The 21,375-nt window shown below is 57.1% G+C and overlaps 1 protein-coding gene across 1 annotated transcript in view; it reads left to right on the top strand.

Annotated features, from left to right (window-relative positions):
• Positions 1–21,375, top strand: part of ATP6V0D1 (ATPase H+ transporting V0 subunit d1) — a 40,758-nt gene that overhangs the window by 15,599 nt on the left and 3,784 nt on the right. The window contains exons 2-4 of the mRNA XM_033129159.1: positions 11,041–11,212; positions 18,984–19,162; positions 20,306–20,385. Of these exons, the coding sequence (XP_032985050.1) occupies positions 11,041–11,212; positions 18,984–19,162; positions 20,306–20,385 (431 nt within the window). The remainder of the gene's footprint in view (positions 1–11,040; positions 11,213–18,983; positions 19,163–20,305; positions 20,386–21,375) is intronic.

Below are 21,375 nucleotides of genomic sequence, written 5' to 3'. Positions count from 1 at the left end.
CCCATAAGTCAGCCAAGCTGGGTCTCCTCTGCTTTTCTGCATAGCACCTGCCTATGGCTGCTGTCCCCTGGGTCTCTTCCCTGGGCCCTACTTGCCTCACCCAAATTCCAGTTAACCTTCTCGTATTAAGTAGGGCTTGTGGCTTGATGTCTTCTGTCTGTCCATCTCTTCCTGCCCTCATCTCCCTGGCCCCAGCTTCCTGGGTTGGGAAAGAGAAGGCCAGGGGACGATTCCCTGATGTTTTGTGCCTTGGTGTCCAGTGCAGGCTGCTCCAGCCTCGACCATCAAGCTGTCCTTATTACCTCCACCTGGGTCATGCTGGCAGCTCTCAAAGTCAGAGCAGGAGCTTCAGCACAATGTGCTAGCCATGAACCAGAGGTCTTGGGGGTGCCAAATCGGAGCTTGAGGCTGCCCAGAGGTCAGGGCCATGCTTCCCAGGCTCCCAGAAGAGCCACCATTCCCCAAGTGGCCTCTCTTGTCCTGCCTCCCTCGTCCCTCCAGGAGAGGGAAAATTCATCCTCAGGACAGACTCCTCTCCAACCTCCTTCAGCACTTTGGGGGACATGTAGGAGTGTATGTGGTACGTGCGTGTAGGTGACTCTGGAAGAGGTCCAAACTAGGCACCCCAAATTCTTTATAGGCACTGTAGGTATACACGGTCATGCTGGGAATGGGGTTGTTAGCAGGTGATTGATGACTCTCCTGCACCCCAATTTGGGGAGAGGGGCCTGTCTGTTGTCTTCCCTGGCTCCTACCTCATCCAACACGTAATCCTTGGCTGCTTTTTTAGAAAAAAGTCTATCCTGCACTGAAATATTGGCCTTCTTCCTCTTTTAGATGCATGAAAATTGAGGCCCTGAAGGACCGCTTAGTAGGCGGCTGCTGTGGCATAGCCTGATGCCTACTTTGTCTGCATCCAGTACCCTGCGGCTTGAGGGGCTGGGCTGGGGCTGCCCCCTTGTGAATGTGGGTGGGCCTGAGGAGTGGCAGGGGAAAAGGGTATATGGAAGAACAGGCCTGACTGGGTGCTGGGCACTGCTTTCCTAGCCACCTCTGACCTGGCCATGGGCACTTGCCCAGGCCTTGTCCACTCAGGCAGTGGTTTCAGGCCTTGACCTCAGCTGAGGCTTTGTATTTGGCTGACAGACGGGGCCTTTCCCTCTCAGGAGTCATCTGTGGTCTTGTCGCTGCTGAGTTTCGGCCCTTCCTGCCTGCCCTTGAAGCTCTGATGGCTGCTCAGAGGCTCCTGAGCCCCAGGCAGTTTTTCCAGGGCTGCCCCCATGGATGTCCAGGCCTCTGGGCTCACCTCAAGCCCCTGAGGGTTGCAGAGTCAGTGTGTTCCAGGCGTGACCCGGTAGAGAGTGTCAGAGCAGGCCAGGCTCCTGCAGGTAACCTTGTGCAACCCTCTTATTTTACTTGTGAAATTGGGTCCAGCTGAGGCCTAGGGGCTTGCTTATGGTCTTCTGATACCTGTCTTGACTCCTCCTGTGCAGTCACTCTCCATTTTCTAATTTATTCCTTCGTTTGTTCACTGAAGGATGCCTGGACTATGCCTCTGTGTACCTGGCCCCCAACTCAGAAAAGGGTGGTCAGGTGAAAGAGGCTCTGCTTCTGGGGACCTCGCTGTTCCCCCAGGCCTTGCCACATGCCATCTAGCTTGGAGATTAAAGGGTTGGGAGTTGAGGAATACAGGTGAGAACCACCACTTATGACCCAGCACACAGGGCCCTAAGGCTATCCGGTCCTGGGTTGTGGCTCACCAGGTTTCCCTGCCCTCAACCCTTTAAGCCTGGGGGAAATGGAGGTCCTGAAGTAATTCCCTTCAGGCCTGGTCCAGACCCCATTTCACTGCCATTCCTCCATTGCTTCCATCGTTTAGACCTGGCTTCTATGGGGCTGGCCCAGGTCCACAGTGCTGCTCGTGCTTGGTCTGGCATGTTACTGCTTCCCTGCACATGTCCTGCCAGGCCCTGAACAGGGCGGGTGAGGGGGTCTGGGGTGCTATACAGGACCAGCCTGGATGCTGACAGCTCCTGCCACTTCCTCCATGGCTCAAGTCTCTTGGCTCTGCTGGGCATGGGTATGGTCTGGGTCAATACTGCTCCTGGCCTGAGCTGCTCAGACAAGTTTCTGTGAGGCTTTGTGCTGAGAGCAGCATGGCTCGCAGCCCCAAATGAGGCTTGATCTAGCGAGCCCATCCCTAAGGCCCAAGTCTAAGCAAAATTAGTATTTCCATAACTTTGGTTCTAGGCACTGTGGGCTGACAGGATCCAGCCTGACCCAGGTTAATCTCACTGTGAACAGCAGCCTCGGGGCCATAAAACTGCCCTCCCCCCATCCAAGTGAGCTCCAGCTTTCCTTAGTTCCTTCCTCCAGAGGTCTGTGCATTAGAACAGAAGCCCCGCATCAAGGGCTGACAGAATTGCTCAGGCAGTGGGGGCCAGCAGACCCAGGAGCCAGATATGGCACGGGCTGCCATAGTTAGCCTTCCCTGGACTGCCTGGCACCTGGCCATGCTGGACCACTCTGGACCACTTTACCATTTTACGTCTCTTACTCACACCCAGGCAAACTTACGTCTCTGGGAATTTGAAAAGAAGCCCTTCCTTGAAGCCCCAGATCCACTCCAACCTTCAGGTTCTGTAACTGCAATGGCAAGCTGGAGAAGAAAGAGCTTGCTCAAGGTCAAAGTGCAAGACAGCAGCAGACGTGTGGCCCCTGCCTCCCAGGGTGAGGCTGCGTCACTTGATTCCCAGACTGGGCTGTGGTGGGGTAACAAACACAGGGCAGCTGCCCTCCAAGCCCAGTGTCAGTCCCATGGAGCTCTAGGGCCTGGGTGGGGTGTTCTGGTGAGGGGCTGTCCAAGGAGATCTCTGCTCAGTCAGAAGAGAGCTTCTTGGAACTTGCCCTGGGTGCAGCAGTAACTAGTTCTGCCCCTCCCTTTGGCGTCTGTGACTGTCGCCTGCCTGGCACTCTCTTGACAGTTGGATGGGTTGACTTCCTCATGGGATGTACAAGATGCTTTAATTCTTCCAGCTGCAGGGACGAGGTGTTCTTGAGAGCATGAGGGTAATTAAATGTGGCTCTGCCACCACCTGCCACCTGTCTCAGAGCAGGGCGAAGGGTGATGAACCTGGGTCAGACATCCTGCTGCCTTCTGGACGTGGGGAGTGCTGCTCCCATTTGATCCCTGTGTCTGATATGCTGGTGGGTGGTCAGCTGAGCCACCTCTGTGAGTCAGTCCCAAGCCCTCTCTGAATGCCTCACCTCACTGAAAGACTTCCAGCATGAAACAGGATGCTGGTTCAGGGACGGAGAAAGGAGAACTTGCTGTCCTTTCCCTGTAGGAGCTCTGCCTCGCGCCAGCTGAAACCCAGTAATTTGCATGTGGCCATGCCAGCAGTAGACTCCAGGTTCTTCCCAAGACTGCTGGCCCGCCAGCCTCGGGGCTTCCCATTGAGCAAGAGCTGCCCTTGGCTGCACCACCTCTGCATGCTCCTGAGGCCCCCCGGGTAGTAGCTCAGGGTGTGGCAGGTGGTGCAAAGTTGTGTCCTAGCCTCTGCCCAGGTTCCTGGGGTTGCCCAAAGCTCTGTATGCTCTTGCCGGTAGATGAGGTGAGACATGGGCTTGGGGACAGGAGTCCCAAATTTTGAGCCAGCTCTGTTCCTCCTTCACCAGGAGATAGCAGAGTGGGGCCTGAGTGTTTGCATGCCCCTGCTGCACTAAGCCCCCTGCAGCCTTTATGACAGGGAGGAGAACATGCCTGAGCCCCAGGGGAAGGGTGAGGACAGAATATGGGAAGAAAGGGCAAGTGCATTCTGTGGAGCCTCGAGTGGGACATCCTGAGCGACAGCCTGGAGTCAAGAACACAAACCACCTGACTGGGCCTGAGGGTGTTAGTTGGGACTTGGGACGTTCTGGGTGGGATCCTCTCTGCCAGAAGAAATGGACAGTTGTGGGTCGTGCTCAATTTTCTCTACATAACGCTGCCTCTGTTCGGGGTCTGTGGTGGGTGCCCTGGGAGGCTGGCACTAGAGAGACTTTCACTAGATGACTGGCCATGAGCCTGGGTCTAGAGAGATTTCACAAGCTGCCCAGGGCCAAGCTGTGGGACAGAACACAAAGCTCTCCCCTGCCCCACTCAGTCACTTAAGGATCAATGTGCTGAAACCAGTGATCCAGCAAAATGGGGCTGAATAGGGTCCTGGGGCTGTGGCATGGACCAGCTGATGTGTGATGGGTGGACCTGCACTGGCCGGGCCAAGGGGCCATGGACATCTCAGTTGGGGGGCAGAGGCAGTGCCAGAACTCTGGATGGGGAATGGCACCTTGGCACCTGAGAGAGGAGAGGAAGAACTGACAATTGATAGGAAGAGTTGGCATCCAGGGTTAGTTGGTGTTGCATGAGGTTTGCAGGAAGCCCGCGATGGGCCCTGGCAGAGGCTAGAGGCAAAGAGGATGCTTAGTCTGTGCAGCAGCCCCCAGGTAAACCCAGGGTTAGTGATTTCCATTCTGTGGCTTCCACACGGCCTTCCAAATGTGACACTCTGACCCTGCAGAGCCAGGCAGCCAGTGTACACATCTGCTTTGGAGCTGCTATGAAAAAGAGGTCTCACCCACCCCCAGAGCCTGGGGAGGAGACTCAGGCACAGCACAGTCACTGAGGGGGCACTCTGGCTCCATTGGGCCACCAGCCTGGCCATCTGTCCACATCTGGTCATCTGTTTGTTTCCCTGCTTGAGTCCCTGGAAGCTGCAGCATCAGAGAGCCTCTGGGGCAGATTGAGTACTGGAGCTAGAGCCTAGGTCCAGTCCCTGCAAAGCAGACGCCTCACCTAGGTCCAGGGGAGAGGTATAACGGGCTCCAAGGCCCTGCCAACCTCAGAGAGGGGCAGGATGGGCACACGAACTCCAGGGAGCATGTTTGCACATCTGGTTTCACTCAGCAGGCCTTAATTCCTGAAAACCCCTGAGCTCCCCAGGAGAGTGTCGTTGAATGACCTCTGGAAAAGCAGAAGTAAAGTCTGGGAACACACTGTCCTCTCACACTCTTCCGTGGCCAGCTGGCCCGCAGGACCCCTCCATGGGCCATGAGGCCATGGGTGAGTCTAGAGCAGGGGGCTGCCCCGCCTAGTGTACTGTGCCAGGGGCTGCCTCTATGCCTGTTGGGCCCCTGGGTGGCTTGGGGCCAAGACCCTCCCTTCTTGCCTCCCTGGGGCCCTTGGGGAGGGGCTGCAGAAGCTTGGGGCTAGGGAGGCCACGTGCCTCCTGCCCTTAGGGTCCCTGGAGGGGCTGAAAGATCACTTTCAGTGCTGGCAGCATCTGAGAAAGGTCTCAGATGAGAGGCAGGGCTGCCCAACTGCCACCTCTTAAGGCCTGGCCGGGGCTGGCTGCCAAGCCCACACTTTGTCCTGCAGAGAGTGCAGATCAGGCAAGGGGTCCCCAAGCCCTCCTGCTAATCAGGCTGGGATGGAAATCAGACATGCCAGCTGGGGCCCGGGCTCTGCTGCTGAGGGGTCTTGGCCTAGAAGACCTAGGTTAAGGAGTAAGCAGGAGATAAAGGGACAGATGGAAGCTCTGAGGCCAGCCTGAGTCTGGTGTAGCCCTACCCACGAGCCCTGGGAGGAACAGCCATGGCAGGTGGGTGTTGGGCTGCAGCCTACCCAGGCGCCTTCAGAGAGCTCAGCTTGACCCTCTGGAACCAGGGCGATGATCTCTACACAGCAACCTCAAGGTGGACAGTGGGCCTTGTAGAGGAAGGAGGGCTGGGGCGCTCTCCCTTTCCAGGCTGGGGGTGTGCCCTCCAACTCTGTCCCTCTGGCTGGGCCTGAGGAAATAGCCCTGTTTCCTGCACTTCAAGGGCTTCTCTTTAGGGCATGCATCCTGTGGACTTCCCTGGAACACGTGCTTGGGGTAGATCACAGGCAGGTCATCCTAGGTGAAGACTAGCACTGTTGGGCCCAAGAGTCAAGGGCTGAGGCCGAGGCAGTGCTAAGCTGGAGGGCATGGGACCTCACAGGCTGTGGGGAGGAGGCAGGGCTCGAGCTCTGGACCCCAGGGAGTGCTGGGTAAAGGTGACAGTGACATGTTTGAGGACTTCACTCTGGTGACGCTGTGGAGAGTGGACTTGGGAGCAGGGAGCCACGCTGTGGGGCAGGAGGCCAGCAAAAGGGCACTGTGGTGAGGAGCCCTGGGCGGCACTGGAGATGGAGTTGGGGGGAGAGCCCCCAGAACATCCGGACAGGCAACTCGGTCAGAAGAGGTATGGGAAGGTCTTGGGTGGGGTGAGGCCGCTGAGCAGGCCCAGGACCCCCAGGGGAGGCGGGAGGTGGGAGAAGCTGTCGGTTGGCTTCCTTTGTGGAGGGATGTAAGTCAGACTGCAGAGCAAACTTCCTGAGAGCAACCAGCATCTTCTTGGACATGAGCAATCAGCCTCTGAGGAAGTCTTTTGCTGTGAGAGAGCCCAAGCTGATCAGACATTCCTGGTGCCGGGCCACGGACGGGAGGATTTGGGGTAGACAGCTGGGCTTGTGGGTAGACCAGAGCAGCCCCCCGAGTCTGTGCTAACCAGAACACTGCTCATGCCTCAGCCCAGGCACGTCTGGGGCTGTCACCGTGTCTGTCAAGCTGCTGAGCTCAGAGCACAGAGCAGAACTAGCCCCTGCCTTCCAGAGCCTCTGGCGTCCTCGGCTGCCCTCGGGTGCTGGGCCAGGGCTGGGTGGCCAGGTCTCCCACGAAGCTCTCAACAAGTTCCAGTCCTCTCCTCCTGTGCTCAGATCCTACCCCCAGTCACACCCCCTCCTCCTTGCATCCCTCAGTGAGAGTAGGAAGCTGGGGGAAGGGGGGAGCGGAGGGGTTTCTAATGGGCCTTGTCCCAGCCCTGAGGACTGTCTGTCTAAAGGGCTTGCTGCTGCCAGCCACTGGGCCTGGGCGCCAGGTTTCTCGAACAGGGTCAAAGCTGGTTCAGAAGCCCTGTGTGGGCCGACCTGAGGGATTCAAGTCGCCTTCCTGGCTGGCAGGCTGTCCCCTCTCCCTGGGTCACAGGGAGAAATGGGCTTGGCCAGGGAAAGTGGTCTGGAATGGCCCTTTGAGATCGTCCCTGGGGGCTTTTAAAAATGAGTTTCCTGGTAAGGAAGACTCTCCGGCTTTGGGCAGGATTCTCGGTAGAGTCTCCTGGGTTTGCTCTGATCTGACAAACGCCAGCAGAAACCACCCGGCTGTCTGTGTTCCAGCGGTGCCGGGAGCCCATGGCTTCCCCAGATGCAGTGTCAGCAGAAAGCAGCAGCCAGAGCACAGGGATGTTTGCTTTAAGGCCTGTGCTAAGTCCCGGGGCAGGGGGTATGCAAAAGAGAGCCCACACCGCAGCTTGGCCCCTCTTGTTCAAATGCACACATTCCTAGCTTCTCAAGGAATGGCTGATGCCACAAGTGATGCCAGAGGGGCTCATCCATGAGTCACGGCAGCCTAAGACCTCTGTGGGTGTCCAGGCCGCGTCCAAGGTCATGGGGGGAGCAGGCCCTGCCACCTGCCAGCTCTGCTGGGACTAAAGTCCATCTGCGCAGCTAGATCTAGTAATGTATTTGAAAGGCCTGTCCTAGGCCAGGGGCTGTGGGAGAATGTGGTCAAGGATGTGAAGGGTAGGGGAGGAGAGGAGACCAGACTTGGGGATGGACAGAATCTACCAGGCCTGAGCCACATCCTGGCCCCTCTACGCCTAACTGTGGGACTCTGGACAAGTTTCATATTCCTTCTGATTTTCCTTTTTTGAGTCTGTGAAATGGGTATGCCTGATAGGTCCAGCACGCAGGTTGCTCCTGGCAGGGAGCTGAGTACTCAGCAAGGGCCCATCTGGTTCCAGTTAGAGTGGCTCTTGGTTCCCCCCTTACGCTGGGGTGCTGACTCCCACCTGACCAGTGCCAGGTGTTGGATGGAGTCTTCGGGGGAGGCTGGAGAAGGGGAGAGGGTACTTGGCGGTGGGGAAGTTATTGAGCAAACCTTCCTGGGGAGAGAAGCCATGTGGAGCAAAGGCAGAGGCTGAGGCACACTGCTGGAGAGCTAGGGAGGCTAGTGGGGGGTGACAATGACAGCACTCAGGAAGCCTGGCTGCGTGTGCAAGGATGCCTGGGAGAGGCCCAGCCGCTGGTCCTTCAGAGGGTAGGAATCAGGAGGCAGGGCCTGGACTTGCCGTCGCAGAGAGTAGTGGGGCCATTGATTGGTATGAGCAGCTTGCCGAGAGGCTTTTGCCCTGGTTTTTGCCCGGTACCTCTGGCCTGGCCCTCCAGGTCCAACTTGAACCCGAGAGGAAGGAGTCTCATGGCCTGAGAAGTGCTCTCGGCGGGCTGAGGGCCTGGGTGGATAAATGGACAGGTTTAGGTTGGCAGCTACTGCACCAGACGTTCTGACCCAGAGCACCACATTCCGGCCCGGCTTCCAGGGGCTGTCCAGCCACAGCTTTCCCTCGTAGGGATCTGCACTCCTGTTATTCCCTAAACCAGAACCCCCTGCCCACTTTTTTGTTTCAAGTATCACAATGTTTATTGATAGATAAAAATATATGTGATGGAAGGAGAACTGACTCTGAGTGGTGAACACACAATGTAATTTATAGATGATGTGATACAGAATTGCACACCTGAAATCTATGTAATTTTACTAACAATTGTCACCCCAATAAATAAATAAATTAATTAATTAAAAAATATATATGAAATCAGGGCATGAATATGACTTGATAAGTAGATTTAATTTCAGTGCTACAATAAGAGGCAACAATTCATATTCTCACCATTTTTTTCATATCCACAAAAACCACTTCAAGGGCATTAATGATCTCTCAAAACTGATTAGTTTTATGCAAGGAAACCATGTTTCTTTCAAAAAGACTTCTGCCTTGCCCAGAGTCAAGGATATTAACGTCTAGCACCTAAAGCCCATTAGTAGAGGTAGAAATACAGGTGATACTCTATTACCTCAATGACCATCAGTTACAGTTAAGAGTGGGAGTCAAATATTGCAACAACTCCAGTGTTACTGAGCAAAGCGCCTTCTCCCACGCATGCCTTATTCCAGGTATAAGTGGGCCCTGGCCAGATTGTGGTGAGGATGGGGAAAAAATATTGCCCAGGGCAGGGGCTCATGGCATATGGCCTGGGGTGAGGACATAAAATGTGTACATCTTTTGGGCAAAAAGACAGCAGTGTCCCTGTGGTAGAGCCCCAGGGAGCTGGTGGCTTCTCCCTGATCCGCCTTACGCTTAGTTCCGTCCCCCTTTTGGGTGGCCATGGGAGAAAAGTAGGTGTGAATGGTCGAGTATTGGTGAAGGTAACAGAGGGTGAAGGCCTCTTGCAGGCCTCCTGAGGTTCAAGTCCACTCTGTGAGTGCCCAGGAGCCCAGAGGACATGAATGCTGCCTGCCACCTAGTTGCCACCTAGAGATGCAGCTGGAAGGCGTCTGCTCCAGCGTGCGGCACGCACAGTCCTACCTCCGTCCCCTCTCTCGCTCCCACAAACTCTTCCATCTCTCCTTTAGCACACCTGACTGCAAGCTGGGAGCATTCTTCTCTTGATGGGGGATAGGAGAAGGTGTATTACAGGGGTCCCCTAAACCTGTAGAAGGATTATGGGCCCCATTCTCCCTTCCTCTTTGAGCAGCGCAGGATAGCGTGGCCTTGTCGGCCCACAGACACACAGGGAGGCTTGTGGAAATGTTCACAAGTGTGACCTTTCCTGTCATCCTCCGGGTCACTTCCCCAGGAGATGGAAAGAATGCAGTCCCCTGCCGCAGAAGCCAACCCTGGTTGTTGGGCCTTCATACACACATGCACCCACGGTCCCTTCTTAGCCACTGTCCTTGGCATGCCATCACTAACAAGGTGTTCCCCATTTCAAAATCCAGGAGGAAACCCTCCTGCTGTCTTCATCCATCTTCTCCCCAGTCTTTCATTCAGTCCACAGTTATTTACTGAGCATGAAAACACACCAGAACATACTCTGTTCCAGACTCCAGGATACCAGAGTGACCGAAAGTCCCAGTCACAGAGCTTACATATCCTGTGCCAGGTGGGATATGTGTTACAAAGAAAAGTGGCTCAAGTGAAAGGACAGGGTGACGGGGCTTTGGAGAGGCCTCTGAAGAGGCAGCATTGGAGGCGAGATCATCACTTTCTAGGCAAGGGGACAGGGAAAGACCCTGAGCTGAAGATGTACAGACAAGTGACGTGGTCTGCTTTGTGTTTTAAGAGCACTGGCTGAGAGTGGAAATGGATGGGCTTGGGAGGCCAGGGCAAAGCTGGGAGACTGGTAGGTGGTTGCCGTGATCCCACCGAGTCTTTCCTGTCCGGCCTCTCCAGGGCCTTCTGCTCTGTCTTTTCCTCCTGTCTCCCTCACCCCGTCCCTACGAGCCTGTAGGCTTGGCCTGCCTGTCTTCTCCCCGTCACACTATCCATTTGCCCTCTAGACCGCTTCTCATGTTTGCCATCCTCCTGGCTGTTGACCTTTATGTTTCCCTGTCCCTGCCCTCTGTGATGGCCCAGCCTAGCATGCCCTCTTACCCTCTCAGTCCTATTTTGTGTCCTTCTTCTCTACTCCCAGGGCTATGGTATCTCCTCTTTCTCATATGCATCATTTCTGCTTAGGGGTATGTTGGCTGGCTCTGCTAGCCCTGAGTCCCGGGAAAGCAGGGCCCAGGTGTTATTCTGCTCTAGGTTTGGGCCATTCTAGAGCCCACCGTGCGGAAGGGCCTCCAAGGCTTGTGAGTGGCACGTCGGGTTGGAGTTTCCCAGACCTTCTCATCATTTGGAGGAACAATAGTTCTGCCTGTGCTTGGACAGTACACTAGCTCATGGCCCAAGGGTCTAGGGCATCCCCAGGGCCTTGGCTGTCCGCTTTGAAGTGGACACTGAGCCAACAGGGAGGTGGAGGTGGGGTAGCAGCAGGACACAACTCCCGGGGAGAGGCTGAGGCCCAGAATTGGGGTGGGGATGGGGACTTGGGGCCCCAGGGAGGCTCAGCACGGCCAGCCCTCACCTCCGCCCTTGTTTCAGACCTCAAGCTGCACCTGCAGAGCACTGACTATGGTAACTTCCTGGCCAATGAGGCGTCACCACTGACAGTGTCAGTCATCGATGACCGGCTCAAGGAGAAGATGGTGGTTGAGTTCCGCCACATGAGGAACCACGCCTATGAGCCGCTCGCCAGCTTCTTGGACTTCATTACGTGAGTGCGCCCTGTAGTGCCCCATCCCCGACACACACACACACACACACACACACACACACACACGTGCGTGCGCGCGCACACACACACACACTCACACACACTTACACACACTCACACGGCAGAACAGCTGTACATGATGGACCTGGCCCAGCACCGGCTTAGGCCAGCTGCCTATAGAGTCCTCCTGGGCTGTATGGCTGCACAGGTCATTCAACAACCCTGGCCATCCAAGCCACCCCCCATGGAGTGGGGTCACCAGCCACTTCACTGCTTGCCGGGTATACCTGTGGAAATGGAGGTAGAGAGGCCGCCTCTGCAGTATGGCGCAGGAGCCACGAGCCAGGGCCTGTGCAAGTGGCTGCCTCACACAGCGGTGAGCAGAGGTATGGGCAGTAGCTGGCTTGGGAGTGTGCTCTGAGTCGGTGGAGCGTGTATGTGTGTTGTGGGGAAGTGTCCCGGGCACTCTCCTGGGTACCATGTAGCTTTTCTCATTTCCTGGTTGCGGTGTGCCCACCCTCCTCCTCAGCACCTGGCATAGCATACCTGCCCTGCTTGTTCCTGGACAGACAGGGCGACCTTCCTGCTAACTGGCCTGATCCCCCATCACTGTCCCACCAAGAACAGCCTCTTACTCAAGATCCACTGCAGCCAGAAGGGCTCCATCCTCAGGCGAGGGCCGCAGTCCGTGACACATGAAGGTCTCAGGGAACCTGCCAGGCTGGGAAGCAGGCTCTCTCCTGGCCACAGGCTGCCTTCCCAGGGGCCTCCCTGCTGTCCTGGCTGGGCCCGTAATCACTGCCCTAACCCCGGTCAAGGTATACTGACATGGTCCTACTGGGACAAGAGGCCAGAGATGGGGTGTGTCTTGTGCTGCTGCATTGCGGATCACACCACAGCACCCCATCTGTCAATCAACCCCCACTCTGGGTTTGTGTGTCCCTTGCCCCAAGGCCAGAGCTGAGGACATACAAGGAAACAATGCATTTATTGCCAGAGCCCAGCCTTCATCTTGTTTGCACAAGGTTCTTTCAGTTTCCTGGTGAATGTTCTGGTCTTGCCAGCCAGGCTGGCAAGAGGAGGCCTGACCCAACCCCATGCCCGTGGTCAGAGAGCAGATGTCCTCCATCCTTCTGCCTGCTTGGCTACCTGCCTGTGCAGCTAGCCCCTGGCCTGTCTTGGTGCCCTCAGAGGCTTGGTCTCAGCCTGCCAGGCCGTGAAACCCGAGAGAGCTCTGAGAGTGACTGAGGCCGCACAGCTGCCAGCTCTTTGCTGGAGATTGGCTTCAAGCACCAAGTATGCTTAAAGCAGCCAAGTGCTATCCTGTGGCAGGCTGTCACTGGCAGGCTGTCACTTCCTGCCCCTTCCATTCACGGGTGATTGTGGCTTATATTCTTCCCATCGCCTTACTCCTCGTCTCACTCAGGAGGAGCTCAGCAGCCACGCGTCAGCCTTTCTGAAACTGGTTGCTCAGTCCATGACCTCGTCATTTCCAGTGACCTGCTCCTCTGCTGTCCGCTCCAGCCACCCCCACCGATGGCTACCTAAGGCCATGCCACGCTGGAACTGCTCCACCTTTGAAATCTCTGAGTCAGGCACTCCCTCTCTACCCACAGCCTTCAGGCCCTCCAGCCCACTCTCAGTCCCTTGTGGGACGTGGGTTCCGGACTCAGCAGGACACTGGGAGTTGCTTCCTCCCTTGCTGCCCCTTCTGTCTTCATTTTCCTCCCTCTCCAGCTGAGGTTCCCTGGTCCATCATTCGAGCACTCTTCTGCCAACATCCACAACTCTCTTGGCTGCCCATCTCGTGGTTCCGCCCAGCTGGCAGCCCCCCAGCCCTGGAGGAATTCCAGCAGCCTCCAGCCTGGAGGCACCCTCCCCCACCTCCACTGCTGGGAGCAAAGCTGGGGAAGCCGGCATTGGGTGATCCCTGCTGCCAGACGCGCACGCAGACCAGCTCAGCTGGCCTTGGCTTGTCCCTGCCCAGCCGGACACTTGCTCTCCCTACTCAGCACCCTGCAGCCCCCCGCCCCCAAAGGTGGAAAGATCACCTCTCCATCTTAAACACTATCCCTCTCCTACCCCCAAATCTCTCTGGGCTGATGACCCACCACCTTCTCCACAAAGACAATAAAGGCCAATCCTCCCAGCACTGCATCTATACCCCCCACAACCCCGATCCAGTGGCAGAGGCACCCTCCTCTTTCCTTGGGTCCTTCTGCCAATGTCCTGTGGACCCTGAGTGGCCACTCATCTGCATTTCTGTCTATGCAGCCAGACAGAATCTTCTCTTCAGATTCTTCCCATCAGCATCTAAAAAAACTAAAATCTCTCACACCATTAAAAACTTGTGCATTCACTGTCAGTTCTTTCACCTCCCCTCACCCTTCGAGCCTCCATCCAGCCTCCAGCAGTCCCGTCACTCCCACTCCACCACAAGGCCCTGGCTAGTGGTGACCGCTAACCTTCATGTGGCCAAGGTCTCCAGGCCTGATCAGAAGCCACACGCCTCTCAGCCCGCTCCAACAGTCAGTCTCCTTCCTCTCGTGGTGCCTCTCTGATTTAACCCCTATCACCCTGGCTGCTCTTCTTCCCCCCTCCACCTCTTCCACCTCCTCTTCTCTGGCTCATCCCAGGAGTGAGGAGCGGTGTTACGAAAAGGTGCTTGTCTAGGGGATCTCCCCAGGCCGAGGACTCAGAACTGACTTCCCTGAGGACGTGGCTATTTGGCTGAGGGGAAGGGTGTTTAAAGGACAACTTGGGGGTGGGGGGGCTCTAGACTGAGGGGCCGTACATGTCCTGAGCAGATGAAGCATGGAGCCTCATACCCTGGAGATGTCCAAAGGAGAGTGCAGTCCCCCAAGTGGTGGAAGTGTCAGCTAGAGAGAGGTTCCATCCTGGGTGTGAAGACTTGAGGGAATAATGTCATCATTGCCCACAGACAAAGCTGGCCCAGCTAGGGCAGATGTTGGGGCCATCACAGAGCTCATCTTAGCTGCATCTCTCAGAGTCTCTTAGTTGCCTTCAGAGCTGCCCCAGTGTGGCTGGAACGGGCTTTTGCCTGAGTTCCTTGTCACTGAAAGTATGCAAGAAAAAGCTGGTTAAGACCTCCTCTGCCCTCCCATGGTGAAAGACAGTGCCCAGTGGTTTTGTAGATCCCAGCCAGCCTTCAGCCAATACACATTACCAGTATCAGCTCTGGGCCAGGCCCAGTGCCAGGAGGGAGGGAGATGTATGGATGCAATGGGATGGGTGCCAGTGGTGGTGTAGGCAGCCCCTGGAGAGGCCTGCGAGCAGCTGCCACAAATGGAGCCAGGGGTCACAGGAGTCCCAGCATTAAGAGGGCTGCAGGATCAGATGGCGTTAGAGAGGCCACTTGGGAGAGTGGGTGGCCAGAGCAGAGGCAGCTGCCTGGCATAGGGCAGACAGACCTTGAGTGAGAGAGGTCCCCTTGAAGTAGACTGTCGTTAGTCATATGGTCTTGAGATGATTCAGCTCAATCTCACGACAAACATGTAATATGTCACTGTAACAAGGGCTCCTTCCAGGCCCAGATGTCAACTTGCTATGTGACTTGTGATAGAGTCTCTATTAGCGTTTTTTTGGCTTTGGAGGGTGTCTTGGTCTGGCCCATTCCATGATGGTTTGCCATCATGGACCTGGAAGGGAAGCTGGGAGAGCTGCTTGTGGGAGAAGTGTCTGTTCTCTGGGGATTTCCAGATGGGCCCCAAAGACCTTTGTCCTTTGATGAGTAAGCCTCCTTGAAGGGGGCCATCCCCAGTGTTCAGCACCTGCCTGCAGCTCAGGTACCCATTGACAGAACCTGGGCAGGGTAAACTACACCACCTGGGAGAGATAAGGTCCCATCCTTCTGCTGTACCAGCGGCTTCAGTGCTGCCAGCCTGGAGTGGGCAGCTAGAAGGAGGCTTTGTCCCAGGACAATGGCCTCAGGTGCCCAGTGGGCCTGTTAGCATACTTGCTGTTCTCCCCAGGACACATCGCTCCAACGTTACTTAGGCCCTGGATCGGGTTTCCTTAGGCCTCCCTATCCTGGCTCTCCAGCCCTCGCTGTTCACAACGAGTGTTTCTGGATCTCTACAGGCTAGGGCTCTAGACCTGCTGTGGTTTCTGAGTCCTGGGCTAGACCTGGCTCCTGCCTGGAGGGAGAACTAGTCCCCACACTGTTCTCCTGAGCCTGGGGGAGAGCACGCAGGAGCTCTTCAAGGCCCGGAAGGCTCAGATCAAGTGGGAGGATCCAACTGGGCCTCTGGGGTGGGGCAGGACTTTAATGAGGAGAAGGTCAGGGCCTCAGTAGTTCTTCTGTGGGCCACACTTCAGTCATCCTGATTGCAGAAGGGAAACAGGCTTGACAGCTGGTATGCTGAGACCGTAGGTTAATATCTCTTCATTTTCCACCCTGGGCAGGGCTCTGAAGGACTCAGACGTGACTGAGTGCAGATACTGTTACTAGCAGCCCCTGCTGGGAGTTGTGGATGGACAGACTAGCAGGGGTACCTGGTTATCATGGCCTCCTCACCAGTGCCTGGCTGGCCCCCAGGGCTGGGATGGTGAGAAGGTGGAAGGTAGGCCGTGCTGCTCCAGCAGGTGGCGCCAAAGGGCATAACAGAGGGACAGGGTTGACAAGGGACTCTGAAAACTTCTTGGAGGAGGAAGTGGCTTCCTAAACTCCAACCCAAGTTAAATCTTCAAGACACAGGGCGAGGGAGGGCCTCTGGGCAGAGGAATACAGACTGCCCCACTCCCACCCCATGAGGGCCTCTTTGGCCTGGCGGACAGCCGCCTGTCCACTCCCCAGCTGTCTTACTCTGGAGGGAGACGCTGACCAGCTGGAACCTCATTCTCTTCTACTGAGGCCAAATGAGGGGAGGACTGGTGGAGTGGCTTTCTGGGGTCGGGAGGCAGCTGCTGCGGCCAGACAAGGAGGAGGAGGATTTCCCTGCCTGTTGAAGGCCTTGGCCTTGGGAGAGAAGCAGACAGCTGGTCCAGCGTCATCTCTGCCAGGTCTGCCCTACCTCCTTTATCCCAGAAAAGAGGATTCTGGCTCTCATTGGCCAGGGGAGAAAGCAGGGGCTGCTGCTGCAGCAAACTTGTAGTTGGCCCAGGGGGAGGGAAGTGCTGGGCCTGGCACAGAATCATCCAAGGCTGGCCTAGCCTGGGTTAAAAGAGGGCCTTGGAATGGGCTGAGGGCGTGTGATCACAAGTGACCATTACTCGGTTCAGCCTTTTCCTTGCTGCCCACATAGGACTTCTAGCAGGAGAGGCAGGGAGCAGCCAGGGGCTACAACCACTGGCCCCCACATCTGCTGGCAGGGCTGAAAAGTGAGTCATAGCTGGCCTGTTCCGCATCACTGGAAGGACAGCAGCAAAGCCAAACGGTGGAGTCTTCCCACAGGGCTCTCCTCTGAGGCGGGGCCAGTACCCTGAGGCACATCCCGTGGGCCCTGACCGCAGCCCCACTCCCAACATAAACTGACACCCTGAGTTGCAGGCACAAGGAGTGGATAGGTTTAGAAAAAGGAAGACTGGCTTGTGGGGATCCCTGTAAGAAGACAAGGCTAAATGGGGAGAGTATAGAGCCCCAGGGCATGGGAACCTCGGACATGGGTGGAGGTGTGTAGACACTGGCCGTGGGGACAGAGAGCTCTCCCTTATGGTATGTATGACCTGTTGCCTGAGCTCTCTGTGCCTTGTTTCCGCTGATGGCTGCTGGTGCAGGTGGTTGTGGGATCAGTTGGATAGTACAGATCTAAGAGGTACCCTGTTCTCTCCTTCTCTGTACAGAGGGTTGTGAGTGTAAAAGCATCCTTAGGCTCGGGGGTGAGGTCTTTGTGGCTGTCTCAGGGAACATGATGGCTAGAGTAGGGCTGGATGGGGTGCAGGAAGTGGTATGCACCATGGTCCTGGGGAACATGGGATTCTGGAGGCATCAGGGGCAGGAGGAATGTGCTGTCCAGGGCAGAGAAGATGCAGGCTGGGGCCGGAGACTAAGGCACAAATCTCTGGACCTCTCCGAGGTCTCTCTACTCTGCCAGCTCTGTCAGGTCAGGGTCAGAAGGCTCGCCCTGTGGGCTTCTTGGCTTACAGCTGCCAGTGGGCCCTGCCTGAAGCCCTCAGTTTGAGAAGGGGGGGGGGGCTATGCACACATCCTGTAGCTGACTGACCCAGCCATTCTAGGGGTGGAGGGAGGGCAGCTGCCTGGCCCGAAGCCCAGGAGAACAGAGGTCGTAGCAGGGTGCTGGGCTGGGTGGGAACTGGGGGAGCAGCAAGCAGGGGGAGTAGAGGTCAGGCCGGGCCAGGAGCTGTGGTTTCTTCCTCCTGCTGCCTTCCTGGAGGACCCTGTGGGAGCTCCCCCAGTGGCCAGCTCTCTGAGCTGCAGCCTGGGCATCAACCACCGTCCCTTCTTTCCTTGGTATTGGGGGCCACTCCTCCCAGGGGTCTTCCTTGGACAGCCTCAGCACTGGTGCTCAAAACACTGTCACAGCACAGGAGCCTGGCTGGGTGGGGCCTGTGCTCAGTGCCCGCTTCAGGGCAGCAGCCTCCACCCCAGCTCTCACCCTTCAGGGGGAGCCCTACTCTGGTCTTGGAGGGTGTCCTCCCCCCAGGCCTTATCCAACTCCTTTGTGCCCTGAATTCATCACTGGTGACAAGCTGGAGGAATGTTGTGGCTCCACAGCCTGCCTGTGGCCTGGGACCTTTTCATCCCATCCCCACATAGGTGACTACACAGAACTCATTACCCTAGTCCCTTTGTGGAATTGTTTTAATGGCTAGAGACAGAACATGCCCCTTGCCAAATCTGAACTGGCGTCCCCACCCCTCCCCAGCTCCACAGCCCCCACTGCTGCCCATGCACTGTCCAGAGCACAGAGCCTGGGGGAGCCTCCGCCTGGACTGACCAGCCTCCTGTCCAGGTCTCTGGTTCTCCTCCAGGCTCTCCTGGGTGGATGCCTGGCCCTGGCCTTAGTCCATAAAGGAGGAGGCAGTGCTCTGTCTTTGGAGTGGGCTGCACAGGGCAGCTGTCTGCCTGCTCCATCTCTGCCTAACCTGGGGCCTTACTCCAGACGGGCCCTCCCACTGGCTCCCCTCTGGCCTTCCCTAGAGAAGTTTGTCTCCACCCCACCCCTCAGCCTTTCCTCCCTTTGCCATCTTCCCTTCCTCCTCTGAATGACCCTAACTGGACTGGATACTCCCTGCTTACATCCTACTCATGGATCCCTTGTGCTCAAAATGAAGGCAGGACCCTCAGCCCAGCCTGCAGGACCAGGCCCCAGCCTCCTGGCAGCACTGCCCTGGTTCCTTTCCCTCTGCCAACGCTGACTGTGCTGAGTTCCTCGAATGCGGCCACCACTTAGTGAATGCCTCCAGGCCTTTGCACACACTGTTCCCTGTTCCCAGTTCTTGCATCCCCCAGGCTGGCCAGTGCACCTCACCTCCACATGCCCATGGTTCCCGTGTCCGTCCAGGACACCGCTCACACTGTGGGGTAGTTATCTGGTTCCCAATCACTCGGGAGGCATGAATTCCACTCCCTCCTGCCCACCAAGGGAAGGGCCATGTCTGCCCTATGCTCCGGGTACTGGAGTAGGGGCCACTCTTGGGCAGGGAGATGAGCTAGTGGCATTTATATACAGCGGCCTCGAGGTAGCATTCATTGTCAAGGGGCTGGTGGCCTGTGCAGGGTGGGAGCGGGGCGTGGTGCCCGGACGTCCAGCCCCCCGACAGTCTGCCTGCTGTTGTGTGCCTCCTGCAGTTACAGCTACATGATCGACAACGTGATCCTGCTCATCACCGGCACGCTGCACCAGCGCTCGATCGCGGAGCTCGTGCCCAAGTGCCACCCACTGGGCAGCTTTGAGCAGATGGAGGCCGTGAACATTGCACAGACACCTGCCGAGCTCTACAATGCCATTCTGGTGGACACGCCTCTGGGTGAGCCGCTGTGGTGAGGAGGGAGGAGGTGGGCATCAGAGTGGGGTGTGTGGAACCCCGGGGATGACCCTGAGCTGAGTGCAAGGCCTGCCCGCTGCTGTTTACCACTGTGTTCACCTCAACTTCCCCTCCTATTTCCTCCTCCTCACTCTGCCTTCTCCTTTGCTGTTGCTTTTGCTGGGACAGGCAGGCTACCCTCAGGGCCTGACTCGGACCATCTATCTTTGTGAAATGGGTGATTTCTCAGAATGCACAGGAGGGCTGAGTTCAAGGAGAGTGGAGAGAGACCCGTTTCCCTCGGAGTCTTGGGAGCACTTACACACTGTGGCCCCAACCAGGGTGGGAGTGGTTGGTTGCCCATAAGCAGAGGAGGGAAGCAAATAGCTTCATTTGCCTCTGCGGAGCAGGTCCCAGGGGCCAGGTCAGGCAGTGTCCGGCAGGATGTAGGGTTCATGTTAGAGGCCAAGGAAGGGGAACTGGGAGCTTCCTGTAGGACTCCGCCTAGGCAGTGCTGGCTCCTGCCTGCTGTGGAAGCTGGGGAGAAGGCACTGAGGCCGTCAGCAGCTAGTGCCCTCATAGCCAGTGTCCTAGTCCTCACAGCACCACCTCCAGGAAGCCACCGGGGTTGAATCACTGGGCTCTAAGCTGCACTTCATCCTACACAAAGAGGCCTGAGCCCTACCTGCTGGCCTTATCTCTCATAGAATCTCCCAGTAACTGAGATTACTGGGAGAATAACTGAGGGGTGCAGAGAAGTAGGCGTCAGACCCCAAATCCACAGCTGCCCCTCCAGAAGGGAGGATGTCATGGCCTCTCCTGCAAGCCTGTCTTTGGCATAGTCCAAGTTTGGGTCTGCCCCAGCGGTGATTAGATCATGTTGTGGCTGACTGCCTCCTTTATAAATCAGTTTTAGGAGAAAGAAGGCAAGAGAAGCTCAGGTCAGTGCACGTAGCCCAGAGTATTGCTCCTGCCACTTCCAAGGCAACAGCCCAGATTGGGTGGGGGTCCCCCAATACCCAGCCAGACGGCTCATGTGGCAGTGGCCCTACGTGCCAGCAGGGGCAGGTGAACATTAGCAGGATTCCTACCTAAGCTAAGTCCACTCGCGCCCCCCTCACGCCCAGCTTTTCCTCCCCTCCCCAGCGGCTTTTTTCCAGGACTGCATCTCAGAGCAGGACCTCGATGAGATGAATATTGAGATCATCCGGAACACGCTCTACAAGGTAGCAGTGGGGGGCTGGCCTGCAGGTGGGTGGGCCTGTGACTGATGTGGGGTGCCGGGACAGGGTGCAGCTGCACCAGGCTCCAACCCCAGGGGCTTTCCCACTCGCTTTCTGGCTCCCGTGATGGACACAAGGCTGCATAGAACAGGTTCTCCATCCCGTGGCGCCCGCGGGGGGCCCAGATAAGATCAGCAGGAGTGGCGGGTGCCCCACAGCTTGGCTTGTCAGAGCTGGCTCCTGGATGGCTGCTCTCCCTGCATCCCGGAGGGTCATGGGCCACCACCCAGGCCATAGCTCTCAGGCTCACCCCTCCTGGACTGTTGCCAGCAAGAACAGGCACTGAGCAGAGCCAACAGTGTGCTTAGCTACGGTGAGGGGAGGGATCCAGCCAGGTGTAGTCAGGTCCCTGTGTCCCTCTCAGGTTCCAAGACCTAGAGCCAGTGCCATGTCCCACCATTCTCAGCCTCCCTACCTTCTGCTTCCCACCAGGCTGTGGCACATGCTGGTGACCCCTGGAGACAGAGTGGGCTTCATCAGGACTGCCCTGGCCTAGAAGTTGGGAGCAGAGCTGGGAGCCAAGAAAGGGGGCTGGCCAGGGATCCGTCCGTGAGGGACATTTGGGATAGGCTGAGCTCTAGTTGTGGTGGGGTACTGAGCTTTGGTGCCAGGACCCCGATGGACTGCCGCCAGGAACATGGGTCAGCAGTGGGCAGGCCCCGAAGGAGGGCTGAGGAGAGCCCTGGCCAAGGGCCCTGCTGACCTAACCCTGAGAACATCTGTGTAGTGGAGCTTTACGGTGAGGGTCCCCTGCCCCACTTGGCGGTAGGGGGCCGATTCTTGGCTGCAGCCTGGGCCCAGGCACCAGGCCCTCCCATCTCCCTGCAGAGTTCTGGGCCAGAGAGCAGGGAGGGTGTGGTGGTAGTGAAAGGCCTGCCTGAGGTAGCGGTGGTGTAGGCAGTGGAACAGCACATGCAGAAGCAAGCATGGAGC

This window comes from Rhinolophus ferrumequinum, chromosome 15 (genome assembly GCF_004115265.2).
Source record: "Rhinolophus ferrumequinum isolate MPI-CBG mRhiFer1 chromosome 15, mRhiFer1_v1.p, whole genome shotgun sequence".
NCBI lineage: Eukaryota > Metazoa > Chordata > Mammalia > Chiroptera > Rhinolophidae > Rhinolophus > Rhinolophus ferrumequinum.
This window is presented reverse-complemented; position numbering and strand designations above follow the sequence as displayed.